This window comes from Chinchilla lanigera, unplaced genomic scaffold, assembly GCF_000276665.1.
Source record: "Chinchilla lanigera isolate Chin_1 unplaced genomic scaffold, ChiLan1.0 scaffold00050, whole genome shotgun sequence".
NCBI lineage: Eukaryota > Metazoa > Chordata > Mammalia > Rodentia > Chinchillidae > Chinchilla > Chinchilla lanigera.
In genome coordinates, this window is record NW_004955451.1 from 2,848,191 (window position 1) to 2,873,609 (window position 25,419).

Consider the following 25,419-nt stretch of genomic DNA (forward strand, 5'->3'; position numbering starts at 1 on the left):
GTACACTCCCTCCCTCGCCGATCCTGCTTCACGTCATGCGTTCGCGTATCATGTATGTGCCCAAGACTCTCAAGCCTCAGTCCCAAATTCCCGCCAGACACCCTGCTACCTACTTAACGTGTGTGCAAAACTGAGCTCCTCACCTCATCCTGAGCTTCTGGAAACCTGGAGCTCCTCCAGGCTCACTTGTATTTCAGCTGATAGACACTCTATCCTCTATGCTCTGATAAAAGCCTCTAAGCCAACCTTGCTTCCTCTCTCTCAAATCTCATTCATTAAAATAAAAACTGAAGAGTATCTCAGACCTCTGCTACAGCATTAATGGTCTGATTTCTCCCCCAGAACACCTAGTAATTCATTCTTCTGCCTACTTATTAAATCTCAAGTGTCGTACTACCAGAACACATTGCCTATGTGGGGATGAACGTGGTAGATTACCTAATGTATACTGCTAACCTATCCTTTACCTACTATGACAAGCACTACAATCACCTTATATTATCTGAGACTGGGGATACAGCTCAGTAGCGGACTACTAGCCTACTATGAACACGGCCTGAGTTTTGATCCGCTGTTACGGGTTATATCTCGATGTCCCTCTAAAGCTTCGTGTGCTCATGGGTGGGGATGAGACGGGGCACTATGGCTGCTTTTGATGTTAGGGTGTAGGGCCTGGTCAGAAGAGGCAGGTCACTGGGGGTGGTCCGGTAGGGCTCCTCTTCCTCCCCAGCCAGTGTCTTCTCTGCTGCTCAGCCACCGACAGGAGCCGTTTCCTCTGGCAGGCCCTTCCCCACCGCGCTTGCGCCTTGGAGCCCAACTACAGACTGAAACCTCTAACACACGAGGGCCGAAAGAAACCTCTCCTCTTTGAATTTGTCATTGTTGGGTATTGTGTCCCAGCAATGAGAAAGTTGACTAAGACATCTGACAAACAGTGAAAAGTAACAACGATCCTCCTGCCTCAGCCTCCCTGGGATTACAGGCATGCGCCACCATGCCTGGCCTATAGTTTTTTAATATGTCTAGTTTTTTAATGACACCTTTTATTTCAAATATAAACTAAAAGTCAAACACATGTAACAAGTCTAAAAACATGTGAACTTTCTTTTACAAACAGAGGAAAGTATACTACTTTCTACTGACACACTGCATGCAAAATCTTATCTTCAGATATATATGAAGTAGCTAAATTGGAAAGTCCACTTCAATAATTTTAACAACAAGGGGAAACTCCTGGTTTTTTCTATTTTGTTTGTCCTTTTATTTGTCTGTTATCCTTGCAGTGCTGAGGATCAAAGCCAGGGCCTCACACATGCTGGACAAGCACCCCCCCTGTGGAGCTATGCCCCTAGAAAGGAGGCTAGGGTGAAAATTCAAATCCAGGCGAAGAAATCTATTATACCTCTTTCAGTTTTATCAATTTATATTTAATGAGTAAGAGTAATAAAGTTGTTAAAATACAGACAATTCTGGTGTTCGTGTTTGTTTGTTTGTTTGGGGGTTTTGATTGTTTTTTTTTGGTACTGGGGATAAAATCCCGAGGTGCTCTATCACTAAGCTACACCCTCAGCCCGTTTTATCCTTTTATTTGAGACAGGGGCTTGCTAAACAGCCCAGGCTAGCCTGAATCCTAGGACCCTCCCCTCTCAGTCTCTTGAGTAGCTGGGCGAGTGGGTGCGGCCGCTGTGCCTGGCCCAGTTACCTAGTCACTCAGGCTGCGAAGAGGTGGACTGAGCCACAGGGCCGGTTACACGCGGATGCATGCGTGCACCAAGTACACCGCGTCTTCACTGCACAGGTCAGAAGATGACGCTGGAGCTTATTAAAATATTTGGCCATATTTTATCACACTGTAACTCTGAAAGTAACAAAATACGGACAAATGAAAGGAGCTAGTAGAAATTTAAACCTAACAATACACAATGTATTAACCATTGTTACACTCCTATTATCTTGTTTTGAAATTTGGGGCTCTTTTTCTCTTTAAAATAATTTTTTTTTTTTTTTTAAATAAAATAAAGCCAGGCATGGTGGTGCACGCCTATAATCCTAGCACTCAGGTGGCTGAGGCAGGAGCATCGCTGTGAGTTCGAGGCCAGCCTGGGCTACAAAGTGAGCTCAAGGCCAGCCTGAACTGCATAGTGAGACCATCTCAAAAAGACAAAAAACAAAGCAAAACAAAATAAATAAAATAAAAAGCAAGGCCAGGGATACAGCTCAGTGGCACAGTGCCCGCCTGACAAGCACAAGGTCCTGGGTTTGATTCCCGGTACCAAAAGAAAAAGAAAGAAAGAAATGAGCTAGTAGAGCCACTCGCCTAAGTACAACTTACCTAAAGTCTTCGTGTTTGCTAGAAGAGCCTCCTCGTAAGACAGGATGTAGTAGAGCACCAAAAGCTGCGCCGTGATACTGAAACGCTGATTAAGGCGGACACTGTCACCCTGGAAATTATGTCACAAACTTTAACATACTACTAACTGCATTTTCTTTAACAGTAAAGTACCAAAATAGACTGCCTGGTGCTGCTGCTCCCAAGCTCAGCTAAAATGGGAGAAAAGGTATATTTACATTAAACTCAAAGAGACAATATGAATTTTTAAGTGAAATTTGAGAAGGCATGAAAGGCAGCATGCTTACCTAATTCTTTTAAGTCAGGACCAAAATAAAAACCAGCTACTACGCTCAACAGCATTCCTATCATGCTGCCTTTCAAAGGCTTACAAGAATCTAAAGTATTACATGAAATTCCCGTGAAGAAACAACTATAAAAAAGATACTGAGCCGGGGATATAGCTCAGCGGCATAGCACCTGTCTGGCAAGCACAAGGTCCTGAGTTCGATTCCCATTACAAAAAAAAAAAAAAGATGTTGAATATTTAACTATATTTATCAAAAATCCAACCTTTTCCCTTCTAACACATTGATGAAAAATATGCACAAATTTTTCAATAAAGAACTCCACGTGTATTTAGATTCCTAGGAAATTAAACAGTACTATACTGTGTTAAAATGCCACTATCCTTTAACAAATACAATTAAGTGTTAAGGTACCTTTCATACTTTAAAATAAAACTTTTTTTGTTTTGTTTTTTTGAGACAGGATCTTACTATTTAGTTCAGTCTAGTCTTAATCTCACTATGTAGCCCAGGCTGGCCTTGAACTTGCAGTGCTCCTCCTGCCTCAGCTTTCTGAGTGCTGGGATCACAGGCGTGCACCACTTCCCTCAGCTTTAGAGTGAAACTTTTTTTTTTCTTTTTTTTTTTTGGTTTTTCTCCGGTACCGGGAACCGAACTCACGACCTTGCACTTGCCAGGCAGGTGCTTTGCCACTGAGCTAAATCCCCAGCCCCTACAGTGAAACTTTTAAGAAAACTCTTCAAAGAGTGTTTGACAAACTACTTGTAACTAACAGCACTATTCAATTTTTACAGATGACCTACTGACCGTCTTATTTTAAATTTAGAATCACCTAGAAATCTGGTGAAAAAAAAAAGAAGTCAGAAAAAAGGAGAAATCAGCTAATAAACGTAAAAGAACCACTATTTTACCCCAATGACTTCTTGAAAAATATTGAGTATCTCCTGTTCTGTGACTGGCTGATTTGTGGCTTCTGGGTTCGATTTAGATGCCGGGGTAAGAATAGAATTGATGTACACGTCAATCAGAGGAATTAATTGAGGGTGGAGTGGAGTGGAGGTCTCACACAGCTGTCGATAAATCCAATCCTAGAAAAGGTTACAGGCACTGAATCAATTGTGGCATAGGAAAAAGCAAGCAAAATTACAGAATCACACACAGCCCTGCATGACTTAGGAATCAGTGAAACTCAGTATTAACTTTTGGCAGTCCCAAATACAATTACTGAGTTTCATAATTTTCTTTGATATAAAAACATAAATTACCTTTATATTCTAAATGCAAATACTGTCCAGTGAAAGATGAACCTAACAGGATGAGAAGTCTAGTTTTGGGTTTATATAGTTTTTAAGTACCAAGGAAAACATTTTAAGTCCCTATTAAATATGTATCTACAGTACCATATTTGTTGTCATAGACGACCTCACAGTAGAGGAATTTAGGGAAAGAGATCTTTCTTCAAAGCATACTAAGAAAGTAACTATCATCAGCACTTACAGGACAATACTGCTTAACTACCTTAGAAAGAACACATAGAAATGTTGGGGTATATGCTATGCTTCGATTTTTAATTCTTAGCTGTTTTATTGGGATGTTCTGTTTGGTTTAGTTTGGTTTGTTTGGGTTTTTAAGACAAGGTCTCACATGTAGTTCAGCCTGGCCTTGAACTCACTATGTAGCCCATGTTGGCCTCAAATTCATGATAATCCTCCTGCCTCAGCCTCCCACGTGCACCACCACACCTGGTGCTTTTTGATAACAGAAGCACAAAATTCAATCTAGCTGCAAAATAACTTCATTAAATCATAAAAAAAAGGGCAAATAAAGCAATATATCATGCATATACTGTTCATTATTCTTAATAAATAAGCAAACTCTATAAATGATTCAAAAAGACTTATTTATCTCCTGGGTTTTGGCCTTTTCTGTAGCCAAATATACCACACCAAAACATTTTATATGTATAAATTAGGTATTGGATGGCCTTGCAATAAACGTGCAAATAGTGGTCATGGCTGGCTGACCAGCCACTCTCCCAATTTAATGGACACATCTAAAATTAAGGAAATGGCCACTTCTTCCTACATGTCCATAACAGTGTTAATAAGAACTACATGCTATTACTGAGAACTTAAATGGAAGAGTAAGCCGGGCATGGTGGTGCACGCCTGTAATCCCAGCACTCAGGAGGCTGAGGCAGGAGGATCGCTGAGAGGTCAAGGCCAGCCCGGGCTACAAAGTAAGCTCAAGGCCAGCCTGAACTGCCTGGTGAGACCCTGTCTCAAAAAGACAAAAAAAAAAAAATAAAAATAAAAATAAATAAATAAATAAATAAATGGAAGAGTAATAGTTTTACATTTTTAAAATAACAGTTACATTTTTAAAAACTCTGAAATTGGGTTCCTAATAACTCCGCCTGTATGAATGACTAGTAAGTTAGCCAAATGCCACACACAGTTGATACACAAAACCGAAAGTAAAGGCCCGCAAACTAAAACAAAACTAGGTAGGGAGAAAAAGTTAACTTAGGCTGTAGCTTGAAATACAAATACGAAGTCGTACTTTGATTGACACTTTGTGCTTGGTAAAGGAACGGCTCCTAAGAAGCTGGTAAATACAATGAATGGGCAAAAACCCAGTAATGTTGGCACTCAGGTTGCTGGTGACAGGGACCCGAACCGCATGAGCTGTGACAACCTGAAATGTAAAAATAGTATGAATACATACGGCAGAACCAAATACAGATTATTCTGAAAGAAAGAGGTCAGATTAGCAATACTTCTCGTGTGGTGCTTAGGCACGAATAACGACAATCAGTGATTACGGTACTAAATTTTTCTTCAATGACGAGCAAGCGTACATTTAGGGATGCGCCAAGTTCTCTAATTTAGTTTAAAACACAGTTATGTGATATCACAGTGGTGTGATAAGGTAAAAATATGCATGTAAGTAATTTAGGATCATGATCTGGGCTCAGTGATGGTAGAGAAGGCACTTTGTCTTCTGAATCTATTTTCACATCTTCAAAATGGGAGACGATGTCATCTATCGCGAAGAGTTATTGTAATTAGGAAAACACTGCTGAAAACATTGTGTGAATTACAAAGCACCACATAAAAGCTGTCGTTATTCTCAGTGTGTCACGCATCTACCTCTGCTTGCCTTTCCAAGGCCCTCCCAGAGCTGTGTTCCAATTGGATCAAACTCAATGACACAAAAAGTAAAAAGCTTCTCCTGTGCCCTTTCTACAGCGGCGTGTTCCGTGCGGGTAGGAACGCGCACGGGTGTGAAAGGAGGGGTGGGCCTGGTGTAGGCTAAGGCTATTAATCAGTCACAGAAAAGAAGCAACAACCATGAGTCCATAAGTATTTAAAAACATCTCATTTTTCAGATGTATATACTTTGTACTTTAAGATTTAAAATGATAAATGAATCTGAAAATTAATTTTAAATTTTAGAATGAATGCCATTGAAAAAATTCTAATATTCTTAAGTTTATTCAGAGACAGAAGTATTGAAGCCAAAACAATGTAAATACAGGAACTAGGAATTTAGAGCTCTTTGTAATCTAGTTAGAAATGAACCTCACAAGCTGAAGACTGAAATAGGTCTCTATTTCTCTCCTGATAAATTGAAATGATTACCTCACATGAGTGCCCTACCAATATCTATGACTACCCCCTAAAATATCTACTCAAAGTCTCCAAAACTACATACATTTAAAACATACTTTGTTATACAATGCTATAAAATTCTTCATAGAAACTTCAAACATGAAATAAAACATCAGTCTACATTGAAATGGAAAAAATAAATAAATTGAAATAGACTAGACAAGGACTATATTATTAAGGTGATATATATAAGTTTTCTCCCTAAAAAACATTGGAAGAGAAAGTTAAATAAATACTTAAAAATACAAAATAACTTTTACCTGCTCAGTAAAAATTTCTTGTGTGAAGATGGTCTTCATCCTGCTCAAGGAACTTGGCTTAATTACAATCTAAAATAATCAGAAGAATTCCAACAGCATGTAAAATATATGAAACAAAATTTACTTTAGGGAATTTATTATCTAAACTAGGCATGACATACAATATGAATGTTCAAAGGTATATGCATTCTGTTTCAGAAGCATCTTCTAAAACCTAACATTAAAGGATGTCTTTCATCAGAAAAAGAACCAACATAAAAATTACTGCTAGGCGTGGTGGCACATGCCTATACTCCCAGTAATCGGGAGGCTGAGGCAGAAGGATTGCTGCAAGCTCGAGACCAGCCTACAAAGTGAGCTCAAGGCCAGCCTGAACTGCACAGCGAGACCCTGTCTCAAAAACACCAAACAACTAAAAAAAAAAAAAAATTACTTAGTAAAAGCTGGGCTGCTGGCACATCTGTAGTCCCAGCTACTTGGGAGAGGCTGAGGGAGGAGGATTGCTTGAGCCCAAGGGTTTTGGGCCAGGCTGGGCAAAATAGCAAGACCTATCACACAAATGAATACACTTGCCAAGCATGCGCAAGCCCTGATTGGAACCCAGCATGGCAAAAAGGGAAAGGAAGGGGAGAGAAGGGGAGGGGAAGGGGAGAGGAGGGGACGGGAAGGGGAGAGAAGGGAGGGGAAGGGAGGGGACAGGAAGGAAGGGGAGGGGAAGGAACAATATACTACATAAAAACAACAGTAACAATTTTTTCATGGCAGAGTTAAATGGCAAGAAAGACTGGGAAAAATCATTTATAAAATATGCTACTTCCTCACTTTTAAAGACACTAAGATGCATCAACAGATTTAATAGTAGCTTTCAAAGGTAAAATGTAGAGACAGAACACTAGCACATTCACACATCAACTGTAAAATGAATCCCAATTTCAATAGTGGGTAAAATATGTGTCTTAAAGTTAATAAAATATATAAAGTACGATGGCATATCTCTTCTATATAAAGTCCTTGGGTTCAAGTCCCAGTAGGACAAAAATAATTACATTGTATTATAATATTTATTGATATAGAGAAGCATTCATCACATACTACTAAGTTGGTTTTGGTTTTTGTTTTGTTTGTGGTACCAGGGATTGAGCCTAGGACTTTCCTACTAAGCTATGTCACTGATCCTTTTAAAAAAATTTTTGTTTTCTGAAAGGGTCTCCTAACTCTAATTGGCTGAGGCTGGGCTTGAATCTATTATCTTGCCTCCACTTCACAGAGTGCTGGGATTACACACCTTTGTTGTATTTTGGTTTCTTACAGTGCTGGGTGGTAAGTCTTTCTTTAAATTATGAATTATATGCATGTAATTCATGCATGTTTTAAAGAAAGGACAAACACTACAATGTTAACAGTAGTACACTTGATTATCACTAACTGACAGGAATAAGATGTTTTTCTATGCTTTCCAGATTCTCTGCACTGAACATCTATTATAAATAAATCCCTCAAAATGTATTTTCTTAGAATTCCTGTTAAAGTTCAAACTATTAAACAACTAAAATTACTTTAATGAAAACAATGTGTTTATTTTACACTCAAAAGCAAACACGCCAATTTGGGAGCATCTTCTTTTAGAAAGACAAGAAAGAAAGTTACCTTCATTCCCAAAGTGGAGCAGACCAAGTCAATGATGGCGCTCAGCTGATTGCTGTGAAAGTACATAGCCACCAACAGCAACATCTCCCCAAAAGACGCGGAGACACCTGAAGTGCTGTTGAAACAAAAAATATGAATTTCCAAGGAGAGAATAAAAAAGGTTTTGCAGCTAATTTTCTCCTTTGTCATCAGAAGTAAACTTACCTCTCAAAGTAAGCTTCTTCCTTTATCATCCAACTCAGCCACACCACCATCAGCTGCTCCTGCTCGGGTGTACTGTGTAAAACATACCACAAGTCACTGGGTTAAACAGGATTTACCAGCAGATGAATAAGAAAGCATTCGGAAATTATTTTTGGTAGGAATTATTTTTTCCTGTCTTATTTTGAAATATCAAGTCAAATGAACTGTTTGCGGAACTGAACCACTCAGTATAACTGAGAGATGAGGTCACTCTGGAGTTCGAGGGTGACAGCCCTTGCTTTTCTCCCTGACTCTGAACAGTCAACTCTCAAAGTCTTACTTACTGTAACTGAAAGTTGGAGGGACTGAACTTTCTCACATTCCTTGGAAAAACAAAGACTATCTGGCGTTGAAATTTTAAAAGGACTGTATTGACAGCTCACTCGTATCTAGTGCTAAAATTTAAGTGTGTCAGAATCTGATTACTAGGCAGTAACAAATAGCCATCTTTTACCAGCAGAATGAAGGCTAATTTATAGAACAATTTTTAGAATTCAAAATTAGAGAGAAATAAATGATTACTAACCATGAAAAAGAAAAAAGGTAACTATAGACTGGTCAGATATAAAACATGGTTATAAAAATTTAACAATGACAATAACATTTTAAAAGCAATTCCTAGATTTTTTTTTTTTTTTTTTTTTTTTGGTTTTTGGTTTTTTTCTCCGGTACCGGGAACCGAACTCACGACCTTGCGCTTGCCAGGCAGGCGCTTTTGCCGCTGAGCTAAATCCCCAGCCCCTAATTCCTAGATTTTTAAATTGAAAGGTACAAGCCGATTTTGACTTGTGGAAAAATTTTTATGTTTTCCACAAGTCATGACTACACTGAATATTGGTAAAATATAAAAAAAACTTAAAAGAGATGCCTCTCCTACTACCCCCAAACAATGAAACTAAAAGGTCATGCTCAACTCTACTTAAATGATTCCACGGGTAAAAGACACTGTTATGAAACAGAAAGACACTTTTAGAGCCTGCCAAACATGAGTAGGAATCCCATCTCTGCTGAATACTCGTAATCTGGAATAAAAAACTTAAGGATTAAAGGTAATGTTTAGAAAAAAAAAAGGTAATGTTTAGAAAATATTCAAGTAAAGCACTTCATTTCATATATGTATCCTCCTGAAACCCCACTAAAACTACATTAAAGGAAATTCTTAAAAGGCATGAATGTTGAATAGAGACAGCACAATACAATACTGGGAGCTAGAGAACATTTAGATGAGAGGTAACCGACTTTACAGTGCTGAAGTAGCAGAATACTAAACAGGCAGAAGAGAAAACCAATCATTGTATACCACAGAATTCCCAAAGGGTGTTAGTATCGCTAGCTCTAGAAGGTTCTGAGAGCGGAAGTGAAGAAAGATTAAAAGAAGGTGACATGCTGTGTAAGCGGTAGATGTCCAAATCACCTTCTCCACTCTACACATCTAGCTGAATCTCCCTCCCTAAGCGAAGAGCAGGCTGACAAATGATTCTCTGCAGCTGGTGAAGCAGTGCATCTGAATTAAGGGGCAACCAGTTAAATCTGGAGCGACATTCTGAAAGGCCCACAGGAGGGCTAAGCGAAGGAGCATGCTGCAGGCTGAGATCCACCAGCCCCCGCCACGCTTCCAACCCTGCTCACGGGCTCCTAGGCAGGCCCTTATGCTCTAGGCAACAGCGCAGTCTCCTCTCGGTCTCTGATCAGCCCAGGAGTTTCCTAAATACCTATCTAGGCATTTTGATATTCTAATGTGTCTTTCAGCTTCCTATTCATAAGAAAAAACAATCAAGAAATAGCAAACACCTGAGAAAAGCTTCTAACTAGAAAGAGACCAACGAAAGCACCTCAGAGAAAAGCAGAGTATATAAAGCCCCTTCAAAATTTCACTGATACTCACTGATATTCCTAATTTTCATATCATTTATTATGATTAATGTCATTAATATTATGATGACCATCACTAATATTGTGCAAGCGTGAAGGAACAGATACTATAAAGAGACATCCAAAGAACAAAAAGTTCTTAGAAACTGAACAGTGAATGGCAAACTGAGGATCAAGCTGAGGACAAATCCTAAAAGGTAAGCAGTTTCTTTCTGTAGTGATGAAAATATCCTAGGATTAGATTGTGATGATGTCTGCACAATTCTGTCAGTAACTAAAAACCAGTGAATTCTACGCTGCATAAGGCTGAATTCTATGGATGTGTAGATTACATCACAATAAAGATTTTTTTAAAAAAGGAAAACAACATAAAGGTGAGTAAAGATAAGAAAATAAAATGATCATTTCAGCAAGACCCATTCAAATAAAAGTAGGGTTGTCTTGTTTTGTTTTATTTTGTTTTAGACAGGATCTCGCTGTGTAGTTTAAACTGGCCTTGATTTCACTGTGTAGTATACACTGGCCTCAAACTCACAGTGAATCTCCTGCCTCAGCATCTAGAGCACTGGGATTATAGGTGTGTGCCACCATGCCCAGCTAAACGGAGATTTTAGACAAAGAAAACTTGAAGGGAAGACATCACCAACAGTTTAATTCCAGAAAGGTTCCTAGGTCTGAGAGACATGAAAAGGGTTACTGAATACTATACTTAGGGCAACAACTAAGAACCGAGGCCGTGGCACATCATCTAGAAAAAAATTTTTTTTCGGTACCGGGAATCGAACTCATGACCTCAGGCTTGCCACATCTAGAAATTTTAAAACCTCAGAGACAAAACGCTAACCCGGGGGCTGGGGATTTAGCTCAGCAGCACAGCGCCTGCCTGGCAAGCGCGAGGTTGTGAGTTCAATTCCTGGTACTGGGAAGAGGAAAAAAAAAAAAAAAAAAAAAACGCTAACCCTACAAGTCTGCACACCAAAAAAGAGCAGGCCAAAGGACTAAGAATCAGAATGTCAGATTTCTCAACACCACAAGAAGTCAGAAGACAGCGGGGCAACACTTTAAAAATTCTCTAAAGAAACTCTTTGATTTTAGAATTCTATAATCCATCACACAATCAAAGGTCAGGATAGACAAAGGCATCTACAGAAACCCCAACTTCAAAAGAATTTACTTCTTACGTGCCCATTTTCTCAAGAAGCAGGAGGAGGAAGCAACAAAAAGAAGACCACATGAAATACAAGGAACAGGAGGTTTAGAAGGAAGGGAGCCGGGGCTATCGCTCAGCGGCACGAGCACCTGCCTGGCAAGCATAAGGTCCTGAGTTCAACTCCCAATACCAAAAAAAAAAAAAAAAAAAAAAATGGAAGGGAAAAGCAAATCCCCTACATGATGATGAAGAGGGTTCTTAGAGGCGAGGTGTGCACAGCTGTGTTCCAAACCTAGGCAGATCAAAATACTCTATCAGAGATTTCTAAACAAGATTAAACTAACAGACTATCAGATCAATCAGAATGTTGAGAGAAGATTTAGATTTGCAGAGAGATTTCCGTTAATGGCACACAGAACACCAAGCAAACTAATAACAAAAACATAGGAAAATTATTAATATCAAACAGAGATCACCTGCTGTAGGACTGAACTCTCAGTAGTGATTACATAATCATATATAATACTATACACAACTACTGATCTATTCAAAATCATTATAACTGTCCAGGGCAAACAGGAGAATAGAAAGGATATGTGGATGTATTTTCAGACAGAGAACTAATTCCAGAGAACTAGTGGGAACTCAACAAATATCTAAGACAAAAATATCAAAATGTATCAAATACAAACATGTTAGTAATAACTTAGCAGTCACACCCAAAACAATTAGCTAAAGAACTGAAAGACACCGTGTTCAGGGAAGGGAAACGGAGAGAGAAGGTAAGGACTGCTAATGGTCTCTCTTTTTTTTTTTTTGTCAGTCCTTGGGATCGAATCCAGGGCCTTGCATTGAGCTACCTCTTCAGTGCAAATTCTTAATTTTCATCTTTAAGAGAGTCTCATTAAGTAGCTAAATTGCCCAGACTGAGCTCTAAATTGTGGTCCTCCTCCCTCAGCCTCCCAGAATGCTGGGATTATAGGCATCTACTATCATGCCCAACTTAGTTTTAAAAAATCTTAAAGAACTACTTCTCCTAAAAAAAAAAAAAAAAAAAAAAAAAAAAAAAAAAAAACTACTTTTCCTCCTTGAAACAATGTTCTTAAGAAACTGCTAAGAACTAGGCATGGTGGCACACACCTGTAATCCCAGCACCTGGAGGCTGAGGCAGGAGGATTGTTGCGAGTTTGAGACCAGCCTGGGCTACAAAGTGAGTTCAAGACCAGCCTAAACTGCATAGCGAGACCTTGTCTCAAAAAAAATATAAAATTAAAAAAAAGAAACCTGATAGATGACTGAAATAAACAGATGTTACTGTATCCTTTTATTAAAAGATACTACAATTGTTCATACCTATGCAAAATTTTTATAGTTAACTCTTAACCTATTGCTGTCTGTATTTTCCTTTTCTCAGTACTGGAGATCAAACCCAGGGCTTCACATATGCGAGGCACTGTGTCGTCTTTTTTTTTTTTTTTTTTTTTTTTGGTACCAGGAATCAAACTCAGAAACTTGCACTTGCCAGGCAGGCACTTGTGCCACTGAGCTATATTTCTGGCCCTTTTTTGTCTCTTTGAGACAGGGTCTCACTGTGCAGTTCAGGATGGCCTTGAACTCACTTTGTAGCCCAGGCTGGTCTCCAACTCACAACAATCCTCCTGCTTCAGCCTCACGAATTACAGGCCTGAGCCACCATACCTAGAAGCACTGTGTCTTCTAATGACGTGTACTTCCAGACCCTGCATATCCACGTGAATAAGTAAATAATCCAGACTTTGAGAAAGTAGAGCAACGTAGACAGTAGGGTACCTGACAAGTGTAGAAAAGGCCAGTAGCATACAAAAGGAAAGGGAAACAAAGCGAACCCCAGCTGGCGTAGCAGGAGGACGACTTGTCATCAACTGCAATAACTGTTCAGCTTCTTCTTCAGTTGGTCTAAAAAGCAACACATGATTAGGCTTTACTTTTTAAGTTGAAGGCAGAAGAAAGAAAACTTCACAACACATTAACCTTTCTGATACACGTTTTTTAACTGTATAATGACACCACACTATAAAATCATGAACATCGAAAGTTCTCAAAAGAAAAACTTATAAGAAATTACAATCACAGTGTTTTTCCTGAGACACAAATATAGGCAGATCTCACTTTCCCCAGTAGTGTGGGGCCGTAAAAATGAATACACAGCTAAAACCACACAACACAATCTTAACAATGAATGGTGAAAATTACGATTGTACTGTGACCTGCTCAATATTTTTGTCACAACATGAAAAACTATGTTATAAGGCATACAGAAATGGAAAAAACTACTATTTAGATGGCACTCTGTAACAGAAAACATTAGAAACATCGTGAACTAAAGTGTTTTGTTTCTGTGGGAACAGCCCTTGCCTTCGTTACACTGCATAACTTGTAATATAGAGTAAGCCTTTTCTTCTAGGCCTTGCTGAACTGTCACGTACCCTTCTAGTTTGGCTCAGCTTCCAGCATTTTATCCTTTGCAGCTTCACTTCTGTAACACCTGAGAGTTCCTTTAATGTGAAGATGTCTGCATGTGTCACACCCTCTGGGAAAATGTTTTCTTATAAATCACTTCCTTCATTTATGTCAGCAGGGTCACCTTTGCGAAATTCCCCTGGCTGGTCTCTCAAATGGTGCCAGTGTTAATATTCATACAATCAGCTATATCAATTCATGTCTGGCTCAAATGTCATTTTCAGTGGGGTTTGTTCTGTTTGGTTTGGTTTGGTCTCTTTATTATACCTTCTTTCTTATTGGCCAATTCCCTCTTTCAGTTACCCATTTTTATTAAATGGCATAGGTTTATCAGCGAGAGACAAGGAAGCAACATAACTACAACTTTGCTGTCTATGCATGAATCTAGGAAGAGAGGTGTGGTGCTCAGGCACTAACAGACTTTAAAAGAAAGAGTGCTTGTGGTCCCTAACAGACATGAGCTTAGTTACATACTGCTATGTATGCTAAAGAGCTCAGGGCAGAGTTTGCACTTTACACCATTGTTAGGTTCATATACTGTGGTAACTGAAAGTTGGACACTATTGAGGGATGAGTATTTTTCAACTAAACTGTAGTCACTGAAATTCACCCGCGTCAGAGACACAAAGTGACAACTGGACACATAACAGTTGAGGACATCATTCAAAAGGATGCAGTACAGGGAATAGGAAACTTTATGTTTTAAGAAATTTATGATCTCAGTTGCAAAAGGAAACATAGGAGAGATGTACCTCACCTAGCTGCGTGGGCAGGTAAAGGATCACACACAAATCATTCATGGAAGTCTTAAGCTGTGGTGAAATTCCAAGTTTCTTTATATTGTGATCAGAAATTAAAAAGCTACTATGGCCCCTCCTATGTTCTCATAATTCCATTACAGTCAGACCAAAATAAATAAATACATTCCTGATGAGAATACTTGGCCTTAGAACACCAATCCTGATGGGGGCCAGGCTGCTACCTGAGCCCAGAGAAAAACTTTAACTCTCTGACTAAAAAGGCCTTGGGCTCACTTTCCTGGGATCAGAAAGAAGAAAGCAAAAGGACACAAAGTATCAAATCATGGAATACTTGAGCCCAGCGATCCCCATCAGAGCACAGGAGAGCCGTAGGAGCGCGCTGGCTTTCACAACGTGCTCCTCCTTCAGCCCCGAATACACAGACACGTTGGGCTCCGTCTCCACGTCAGCCTCCTCCGCAATGCGGGTGCTTCGTACTGTGGGAAGAATGCCCATCAGCTCCAAAAGAAGCTGCCTTCTCATTTGCCAAAGGACAGAACTGCTGGTCTCTCTTTTTCTCTGAAAGAAATACAAAGCATGAACAGAAGAGCGCATGGAGCATTTACTAAAGAAAAGGAAGCTCAAACACTTGAAACTGAGCATTTAAACACTTGAAACTGACCCGTCCTGAGAGGTTGCTGTAACTACAGAATCTCATTTTAACAATTCAGGTAAACTCAAAATTCGCAGGTCTGTTGGAAGACTACTCTGCTCACCCTGATTTGACAGGTTGCAGAGGGAAGACTACATTAGTGGTCATCTGAATTATACACTTTGGTTTTCTTTTTTGCTCATTTTTTTGAAACAGACTACTCATCATGTAGTCCAGGCTGGCCTTCAACTCACTATGTAGCCCAGGTCAGTCTTGAACTCACGGTAATCTTCCTGTGTCAGCTTCCCAAGTGCTAGGATTACGGGCATGCACCACCACACCCAGAATATTACAGAATATTATTTAAATGATACTTTTAAACACACAGTATGGAGGTGAACATGTAGCCTAGTAGTAGTATTACTGCCTACCCTATTGCCTAGCCTGCACCAGCCCCTGGGTTCGATCTATAGCAAAGAGAAAAAAATAAATAAATAAAAAGGAATTACATAATGTAGTACTGTAGGAAACACTCAGATTATGGAAAAAGATGATCTCAAGTTTAAGCCCTAGCTCTAGTACTAGCTGATTATGTCCTTTTAAGTACATGAGGTAAGATCTCTGAACCCAATTTCTTTCACTGACCAGGAAATGAATATTTTACCAATAATATTTAGCTGGTAGAGCTGCTGTAATTATGAGTTTACAAGTCTATAACCCCCACAGTTCTTCAGGCAGAGAGGATGTCTTAATTATCTCTGACTCTGCAGGACCTACCCTTGTGTCTGGCAAGCAGCAAGTACTATCTACTAGGTAGGTACATGAATGAAAAAGGAAAGATAATAAAACAAAAGCAGTTCTACACTAGAAAGCGTCAGGCAAATGTCGTTTATTATTCTTAGAGCACTTCCAAGTACAATATGATAAATCTGCTTTAATAACAAAGTTTAATGATTGTTTTATTTTGTTTTGTTTTGTTTGGTGCCGGGACTTGAACGCAGGACCTTGCACTTGCCAGGCAGGCACTTGTGCCGCTGAGCTATATCCCTGGCCCCTAACATTTAATAATTGAAAGAAGAAAAATATATGGCAAAGAAGAAAAATTTAGAAGTTACCAGGGGCTTGCAGGGGAAAGAAGGAACAGAGAGTTTAATGGGTGTAGAGTCTCTGTTTGGGATGACTTAAAAGCTCTGAAAACAGAAAATAGAAGTTCTAGAAGTGGACAGCAATCATGGTTGCACAACACTGTAAGCGGTAGTGCGCTGAACGGTACGCTTCCCAGCGATGAAATGGCACGGGATGTGTATGTACATAAATATCCACACACACGTCTAGCTTCAAATCACAGAACATAACTTATTTTGGTGACCTAATGCAGCAGCGAGTCTGCCCCAGGACCCTGGAGATTTCTAAGACCCTGTCATGGAGGACAAAAGGGCCAAAGTTTTTCCTTAACAATACTAAGACATTGCCTTTTTTTCCTCCCATCTCTCAAGCCTACTTTTCCAAAAGTTTCTATTAAGCCAAATAATGACAAGATTTGAAAAACGTAAAAATACCGTTATTCTCACTAAATGTTTTGGTTTTAGCAAATATACATCCCATTTAAAAATAGGTTCACATTTAATAGAGTAATTGCTGATATTTGTAATGAATTAAATATTTCAAAAATTTCAGTTACATTTTTAGCTTAAGAAAACTCTTCTATATTTAAGAGTTTTTATTTATGTATTTATTTCTTTATTTTTGGTAACAGAAATCAAACTCACAACCTCACACTTGCCAGGCAGGCGCCATATTGCTGAGCTATATCCCCAGCCCTTCAGTTGCATTTTTAATGAGAAACATCAAAAGATAAAAAGCCATTCAAACAAATGCTCTTTCATATACTCAGTGATTTTTCAAAATGTAAGGACATCCCTGAAACTAAGTTTCAGAACCACTTATCTAATGATATCTTCCTAAAAGTGTTTCTTCCTCTTTCAGTAATTACCAAAAGGGCTAGGGATATAGCTCAGCGGCACAAGCACTTGCCTGGCAAGGCTGAGGTCATGAGTTCGATTCGCGATACCAAAAAAAAAAAAAATAAAGTAAATACCAAAATATCCGATCCAAAGCCAACACAGATATTTAACCCTCACCTGCTGTCCATTTCGGATAAAAGTTCCAAACCAAGTCCGGACTTTTGCATTTGTTCCAAGAAGCAAACCACTGACAAAACAAACCAGGTCACTCACTCCATCTTCACAAGCTTCATTTTTAGTATGATCTAATGTCAAAGCCACCCCAAGGCCTGGCAAGTGACATTCTTCCACCTAACACAACAAAGTAAACAAATTAAACTCAGTATCATAAGGAAAGGATTAGGATGTTTTAAAATCTAAAGCCTCTAACCCAAGCATGGTGGCTATTCCCGTCATCCCATCCTCAGGAGGCTGAGGCAGGAGGATCACCATAAGTTTGAGGCCAGCTTGGTCTATCCACATAGTGAGTACAAGGCCAGCATGAGAAAGAGAAAGGTAAATCATCCAATACATAATTAAAATTCCCAAACTGTACAAGATTCTAGAAGCATCTTGAGAAAACTATTTTGTTCTAATACAGCATAAAGGGCTTTGTCTCATAAAAGAACAGGATCTCTTACCACCATGCCTCGGACCTTGAGGGCCTGAGAAGGGTTCATCTTACATAAGAAGCGTAAAGCATCTGTCCTGCGCCTTCCTCCAAGGCTTTCTTCGTCTTGTCGTTCTCCATTTTTTATTAGGCCTCTACAAACTAAATATTTAAGAGAGTCTATTACTCCAAGCTTTGTAAGAAAGATGTTATGAACTGGGCATGGTGGTGCACACTTGTAACCCCAATACTCAGGAGGCTGAGCATGAGGTTTGCCACAAGTTCAAGGCCAGTCTGCCCACAAGAAATCTCCCTTAAAGGGCTGGGGATGTAGGTCTGTGTTAGAGCATTTGCCTAGTAGGTGGAAGGCCTTGGGTTCAATCCCCACAACCAAAAAAATAAAAGAAAAGAAATCTATCTTCGATTAAACCAAAAAGATAAGCCAGGTGTGGTGGTGCATGCCTATAATCCCAGGACTCAGGAGGCTGAGGCAGGAGGATCACTGTGAGTTCAAGCCCAGCTACTTAAGTGAGTTCAAGGCCAGCCTGCACTATATAGTGAGACTCTGCTTCAAAAAAAACAAAACAACAAAAACAAAACAAACAAAAAAAGGAACTCATTTTTAAAAATAATAAATAAATAAAAATAAAATTAAATGATAAGGAAATATAGACAGTATCCAAATATACACAGTATCTAAATCCAAACATACACAGTATCCCAAATATATATAGTATCCATACAGTCTCCTTATCACATAAATGATAAGGAAATATATTCAGAAAGGTTACATGGCAGTATTAATATGAGATAAGGTAGACTTCAAAAGTATGAAAATTACCAGGAATAAAGAAGGTCATTTTATAATGAAGGAAATAAAGGCTCAATTTATCAAAAAGATGCATCAATCCTAAATGCATATGGGCTCCGTAAGAAAACCTGAAAACACAAACTGACAGCACTGAAAAGAGAATCAGGCAGAGCCAGGCATGGTGGCGCACGCCTATAATCCCAGCACTCGGGAGGCTGAGGCAGGAGGATTGTTGCAAGTTCAAGACCAGCCTGGGCTACAAAGTGAGCTCAAGGTCCGCCTGAACTGCATAGCAAGACCCTGTCTCAAAAAGACCAAAAATGGGACTGGGGATTTAGCTCAGCGGCACAGCGCCTGCCTGGCAAGCACAAAGTCATGAGTTCGATTCCTGGTACCGGCAAAAAAACAAAACAAACAAACAGAAAGACCAAAGAAAAAAAGAAAAGAGAATCAAGCAAACCCAGTTATGGTCAGACAACAACACCTCTCTTTCAGTAGCTGAAAGAAACAAGCAGACAGAAAAGCAGCAAAAACACGGTTTAGAAAAACCCATGTCATGTCATGCGGTAGTAAATAAATCTTTAGATGTAAAAATGTCTAAGGGAAACACTTATCAATATGCCCACTGCACAGATGAGAAGTCATGTGTCTCAATGGGTCTCACACAGTGAGTGAGTAACAAAGTTAGGAATTACAACCCCAGCTTCAGGTCTTTTCCTTCCCTGGCTCCCAATTTATGAATTGCAGAGCTTAATAAAAATTGTTTTTATTTTTATATCACTCAGATTCAAACAACCATCTTCAGTCATTAGTAGTTTAAAACAAAAATGAAAATTCTTCATTAATTTTTCTCAATTTCTAACCTCTACTGTTTTGCAAACTGACAGCAGTAACAGGCCTAAAACACAAAGGCCTAATTGCTGATATTCTCTATGGTGTATCTCTCACACTGCTCTTTGCCAGGCAGGCACTGTGCCACTGAGCTGTATCCCCGGCCCTCATATTGCTCTAGCCAAGTTATACATGTATGTCTTCTCTTCTTTGTTCACTGAGCGTAGAGCTTATATCTCACAGTTGCTTGGTATTTTTCTACTCTTGTATTATAGCACTGGTGGCCATGGCAAAAAAAAAAAAATGTTTCTGCTATATATTAACTATACTTAAATTTACAAGGTCAATAAAATTTGCTAGCATCTAAATTCAGTATTTCTAAACTGAATACTTACTAAAAAACTTTCAAAAGATAAGCTTTGAGCCGGGTGTGGTGATGCATGCCTGTAATCCCAGTACTTGGGAGGCTGAAGCAGGAGGATCTTTGCAAGTTTGAGGCCAGCCTGAGTTACAAAGTGAGCTCAAGGCCAGCCTGCACTATACAGTAAGACCTTGTCTCAAAAAGACAAAAGAGAAAAGAAAAGAAAAAGATAAGGTTTGAAATAAAATCCTGTGTTTCTTCTTAACTAAAAAAAAATTATAGATAGATAGATAGATAGATAGATAGATAGATAGATATAGATAGATAGATAGATAGATAGATAGATAGATAGATGACCTAACCACTGCACAGGGGCATGTACCCATAACTCTAGTTACACAGGAGACTGAAGAGGATTGCTTGAGCCCAGGAATTCAGTACCAACCTGGCCAACATAGCAAGATCTCAACTCAAAAAAGGGGGTGGGGAACACAGGCTAACAGTGCAACCCTATAATCCCAGCACTCTGGGAGGCTGAGGCAGAAGGAACACAAGCTTAAGCCCAGCCTATGCAATTTAACAAGACTGTTTCAAAATGAAAAATAAGAAACAGCTAGGGATGTAGCTCAGTGAGATGGCCCTAGGTTCAATCCCCAGTACCACACACAAAGAAAGGATCCTGTCCATTGTGCACAAGCCCCACCAAATGTCTTCAGTACCTCATTTTAAAATAATATTTACCTTCATTAAAACTATCAGGAACATTGGCCACCAAGAGACACAAGAACCAGGCACCATTTCTCACATGCAGCAAGGCTTCAGCTACATCAACGATAGGAAGCAGGGAAGGCAGCTCTGCAGGAAAACAAAGTCAGTGTCACTATTAAAGACTGCTGTTTCACTGTGTGACATATTAAACATCTTTTGATTTCAAAGATGTCACCAAAATGCAATTAAAGCCCTTTCCTTTCATAGCCTAGAGCTGTTCCCTGTGTGATGTGGCACATGACTATAATCCTAGCACTCAGGAGGCTGACACAGGAGGATCGCAAGTTTAAAGCCAGCATGGGCTGCCTGGTGAGGTCAAGACCAGCAGAGACTTCACAGTGAGAACCCGTGTCTCAAACAAAAGAGCTGAGCTCTTCCATAAAACACCCAATAGCCACATACGGATATTTAAATTTAAATTAAATTAAAATTGTTCAGTTCCTCGGTCACAGTAGCTCTATTTCAAGTAATCCACAACACATGTGATAAGTGGCTGCTAAATGGACAGGACAACACAAAGCACTACAGGAAGTTTTATTAAACAGTGCTGGTCTGAGATTTCACAGGCGTCTTTGCGTTTTTGTCTTTTCATTTTATTTCTGTCATATATACTATTATAAAGAATCTGAAAAAAATAAAACAGTATAAAGGAGAAAAAGTTTTAAAATTAGCTCCAATCCCATTAAAGTCAATATTAACTTTGTTTTGTTTTGTTTTTTGAGACAGGGTCTCATTATGTTGTTCAGGCCGGCCTGTAACTTACTATATAGCACAGGCTGGCACTGAACTTGCAGTGATCCTCCTGCCTCAGCCTCCTGAAGGCTGGGATTACAGGTGTACACTACCACATCTGGTTTTTTTTTAAAAAAAAAAAAAAAAAAACAAGATCTCACGATGGTGCCCAGGCTAGCTTTAAACCTGAGATACTCACACCTCAGCCTCCCAAGAAGCTGAGACTATAGGCAAATGCCACCACATCCAGATGCTTTTTTTCATTTCACATACTGTGAACATTTTCCAGAATCATTAGCAAGCATTAAAATCATTAAGTCAAATATACTGTTTTAATATGTACATAATATGCAATATTATGCAAATAATATACTTTATTTCACTCATTGTTCTACTATTAGTCATTTTGTAGCTTAAACTTCTGGGCATAATTTTATCAGATGATCCTTAACAACATTCCAGTCTAAGAAGTTACACACTATCATTTAACGGTAAACTATGTCTGCATTCTATCTTAGCACTCAGCACAGTACCTGCTTGTAGAATACAAAGTACATCTGCAGCTTCCTCCAAGTACACTGGACTCTCAAAAAGCTCAGAAGACTTGAAAAAAAATTCTCCATTGGATTCAGATACCTTAAAATGAAAAAAGAAAGAAAGTCAGTCTTAACTTCAGGTAATACTTTAAATCCCTTACTACTTCTGTATAGTTGTTGAGCTCACACAAGCCATGTTTCTTTTTCTTTTTCTTTTTTTCTTTTTTCCCAGTTCTGAGGATCAAACCCAAGGGCTCTACCATTGAGCTCTACGACTGTGCTCTATCCCTAGCCCTAGTGAGACAGGGTCTCAGGAAGTTGCTGAGGATGGCCTTGAATTTGTAAATCCTCCTGCCTCAGGCTGCAGAGCAGTTGAGATTCCAGGACTGAACCATCATGCCGGCTCCTGTCTCTTAATATGTCACTAATATACTGCAGCAGAATGTACAGTATTAGATCACTTTCAATCAGTTTAACCACAATTGCTATTCAGACCTGGCAGCAGTAGTGTGAAGAACTGATTTCCATCTACATATTTTAAGACATCTGAAATTAAAGGATACGCAAACCAAAGAAACAGTGGAAGAATGCTATCTATATAATCAGTTGTTTTCGAAAGACAAAAACTCTAAACTTAAAACAGTATAATAAATATAAATGCACATTCACTTCTGAATGAACTATGAGGAAAAACCAGGAACTAAAAGATTGACAAAAGTACCAAGTTTGGGGGAATTTTCCTTCAGCAGTTTTGTCACCATATTCCCCATATGAAGAATGCTAAACTGAAAAATTACAAAGAGGAGAAAGTTTACTTATTTTAGCAGAACTATCAAGCGATTTATTAAGGAAAAGACGTACAAAAAATTTGGTTGAAATTAAAGAGGAGCTGGGCATGGTGGCACACACCTATAATCCCAGCACTTACGAGGCTGAGGCAGGAGGATCGTTGTGAGTTTGAGGTCAGCTTGGGCTACAAAGTGAGCTCAAGGCCAGCCTGAACTACACAGCAAGATCCTGTCTCAAAAAGACCAAAAAAAAAAAAAAAAAAGAGAGAGAGAAATTAAAGAGGAAAAGAACAAAAGAAAATAGCATAGTGGAAAAGAATAGAAGAAAATTATTTGACAGAAAAGATTTTACAAACACTTGTAACAATCCAGGCGTGGTGGCACATGCATGTAATCCCAGCACTAGTGAGGCTAAGGCAGGAGGATCATTGCAAGTTCAAGGCCAGCCTGGGCTATGAAGCAGGTTAAAAGCCAACCTTGAAGTATATAGCAAAACCCTGTCTCAAAAAGACCAAAATAAAAAACTTTGTAACATATCTTCAAAACTCTATCTAAACTAGCTGAAACTTCCTACCAGAATCTTCTTTAGAAACAGAATTTAGGGGGGGCTGGGGATTTAGCTCAGCGGCAAAAGCGCCTGCCTGGCAAGCGCAAGGTCGTGAGTTCGGTTCCCGGTACCGGAGAAAAACCAAAAAAAAAAAAAAAAAAAAAAAAAAACAGAATTTAGGTTTTATTTTTTTCCCACAATTTATAAAACCAAACTTTTTTTTTTTTTTTTTTTTGTTTTTCTCCAGTACCGGGAACCGAACTCACGACCTTGCGCTTGCCAGGCAGGCACTTTTGCCGCTGAGCTAAATCCCCAGCCCCAAAACCAAACTTTATTTACTGTAAGTTAATAAGTGACTCCAAATAATTTTTCTTTTTTTTTGGTACCAGGAATCAAACTCAGGACACTATGCCGCTGAGCCATATCCCTGGCCCTGATCCCAAATAACTTTTGCCTCTAAAACTCTGGGCCTATTTTCACATAAGTCACCTTAATATGAAGATCCAATTTAGTTCTTTGTATGATAAAGCCTTGACGTTAGAAATTTTAAGCTCAGTTTCAACAAACCATAATTACCCAGAAGTCCATGACTTAAAATAATCTATAATTTTGCTGAGAAGAAAATGCCCTTCATTAGGAGCAATGAAGTCATGTGGTGAAGGAGGCCAGTCAGTCAGGGAGCCTATGTCCAATTCAGCTGTGATACCCCTTACTCACTGTCACATAAGGAGTTTCATATTGGACCAGCGTCTGAATAACTCCACACATTTTTCAATTATGTTGCACTACATTTTATAAAGGAGGTATTCAAACACCTCAATTGATACAAGTAATAAATTCCTTTCTAAATGTCAAGAAGCCATTGTACGAATTCCATTCTGGCGAGAAAATACCTATGATAAAGAATGCAGAGGGCTGGGGATATAGCTCAGTGGCACAAGCGCCTGCCTGGCAAGCGTAAGGTCCTGAGTTCAATTCCCAGTACCACAAAGAAAAAAAAAGAATGCAGAGGCATACATAAGAGAAAATAGTAATTAGACAAAGCAATCCTATAAGGCATGCTTTTTTGTTTTGTTTGTTGTTGCTGTTGCTGGTTTTGGTTTTTGTTATTGTGGTGGCGGTGGTGGCTTGGGGTTTGTTTTGTTTTGCAGCATTAGGGATCAAACTTCCGAGCATGCTGGTCCTGAGTTATAACTCAACACTTTTTATTTTTTTATTTGGGGGTTAAGCTCACTAAACTGCCCAGATTGGCCTCAAACTTGCAATCCTGTTGCAGCTTCTGGAGTAGCTTGGATTACAAACAAATGTATACTTTTAATATCCTTTTAACCTTTGAAAGGAAAACACACATCAAATAGAAATACCAGTAGAAGATGCAATCTGCCTGACTTCTCTATTTCTGTCTACCTTTCTAGGTACACACATCAAAGCACAAATACTTTCTCTTGCAAATAGGAAGAAGACAAGGAGATGGAGGGAGCGGGGAGGCCAGGGAGGGGAAAGGGATATAAAAAGAATTAAGATGTGGTAGGTACATGCACCAGCTCCCCGTGATGAAAGTAATCATTATGTACTGCAAACACATATTAACAAAAATAAAAATGTAAAAGAAAAAATCATAAATACTTTTAAGTTATGGTCAAAATATAAGAGTACCTTGTTCATAATTGCCAATAGTTCACTAAGCACAAGACGCAATCGACGAGGGGAATCACTGTGTTCAAATTCTAAGGTCAGTCCGTGCTGAAGCTGCGATACCAAGATGCTCTCACCACTGCCTCCTCCAAGTTTATGCCTGACGCAACACAAACATGAAAAACGACAGCTATGAGGACACTGGTGTGGAAATAATTACACAGAAATTGTTATCAAATACTCTACAAAAGAATTACACATCTTAAACGTTTTCCATTACTTTTGAGATACTGTTTAGTTTGCCCGTCACAGGAATTCACAAGCTAGGTAAGGACTCCAGCAGATCTGGTGGTTAACGCTCACTCCATTAAACAAAAGTGCCTTCTGGATTCATAAGGGTAAGAAGGCATATATCAAGTGAGG

General features: G+C 39.1%; 1 protein-coding gene across 1 annotated transcript in view; it reads right to left on the reverse strand.

Annotated features, from left to right (window-relative positions):
* The window catches only part of Ints2 (integrator complex subunit 2), a 54,037-nt gene that overhangs the window by 26,110 nt on the left and 2,508 nt on the right, over window positions 1–25,419 (reverse strand). The window contains exons 3-15 of the mRNA XM_005393971.2: window positions 25,018–25,156; window positions 22,024–22,126; window positions 20,732–20,845; window positions 18,019–18,149; window positions 17,516–17,689; window positions 15,075–15,301; window positions 13,293–13,418; window positions 8,423–8,494; window positions 8,219–8,333; window positions 6,572–6,640; window positions 5,200–5,334; window positions 3,549–3,725; window positions 2,333–2,441 (exon numbers count right to left, since the gene is read on the reverse strand). Of these exons, the coding sequence (XP_005394028.1) occupies window positions 2,333–2,441; window positions 3,549–3,725; window positions 5,200–5,334; window positions 6,572–6,640; window positions 8,219–8,333; window positions 8,423–8,494; window positions 13,293–13,418; window positions 15,075–15,301; window positions 17,516–17,689; window positions 18,019–18,149; window positions 20,732–20,845; window positions 22,024–22,126; window positions 25,018–25,156 (1,691 nt within the window). The remainder of the gene's footprint in view (window positions 1–2,332; window positions 2,442–3,548; window positions 3,726–5,199; window positions 5,335–6,571; window positions 6,641–8,218; window positions 8,334–8,422; window positions 8,495–13,292; window positions 13,419–15,074; window positions 15,302–17,515; window positions 17,690–18,018; window positions 18,150–20,731; window positions 20,846–22,023; window positions 22,127–25,017; window positions 25,157–25,419) is intronic.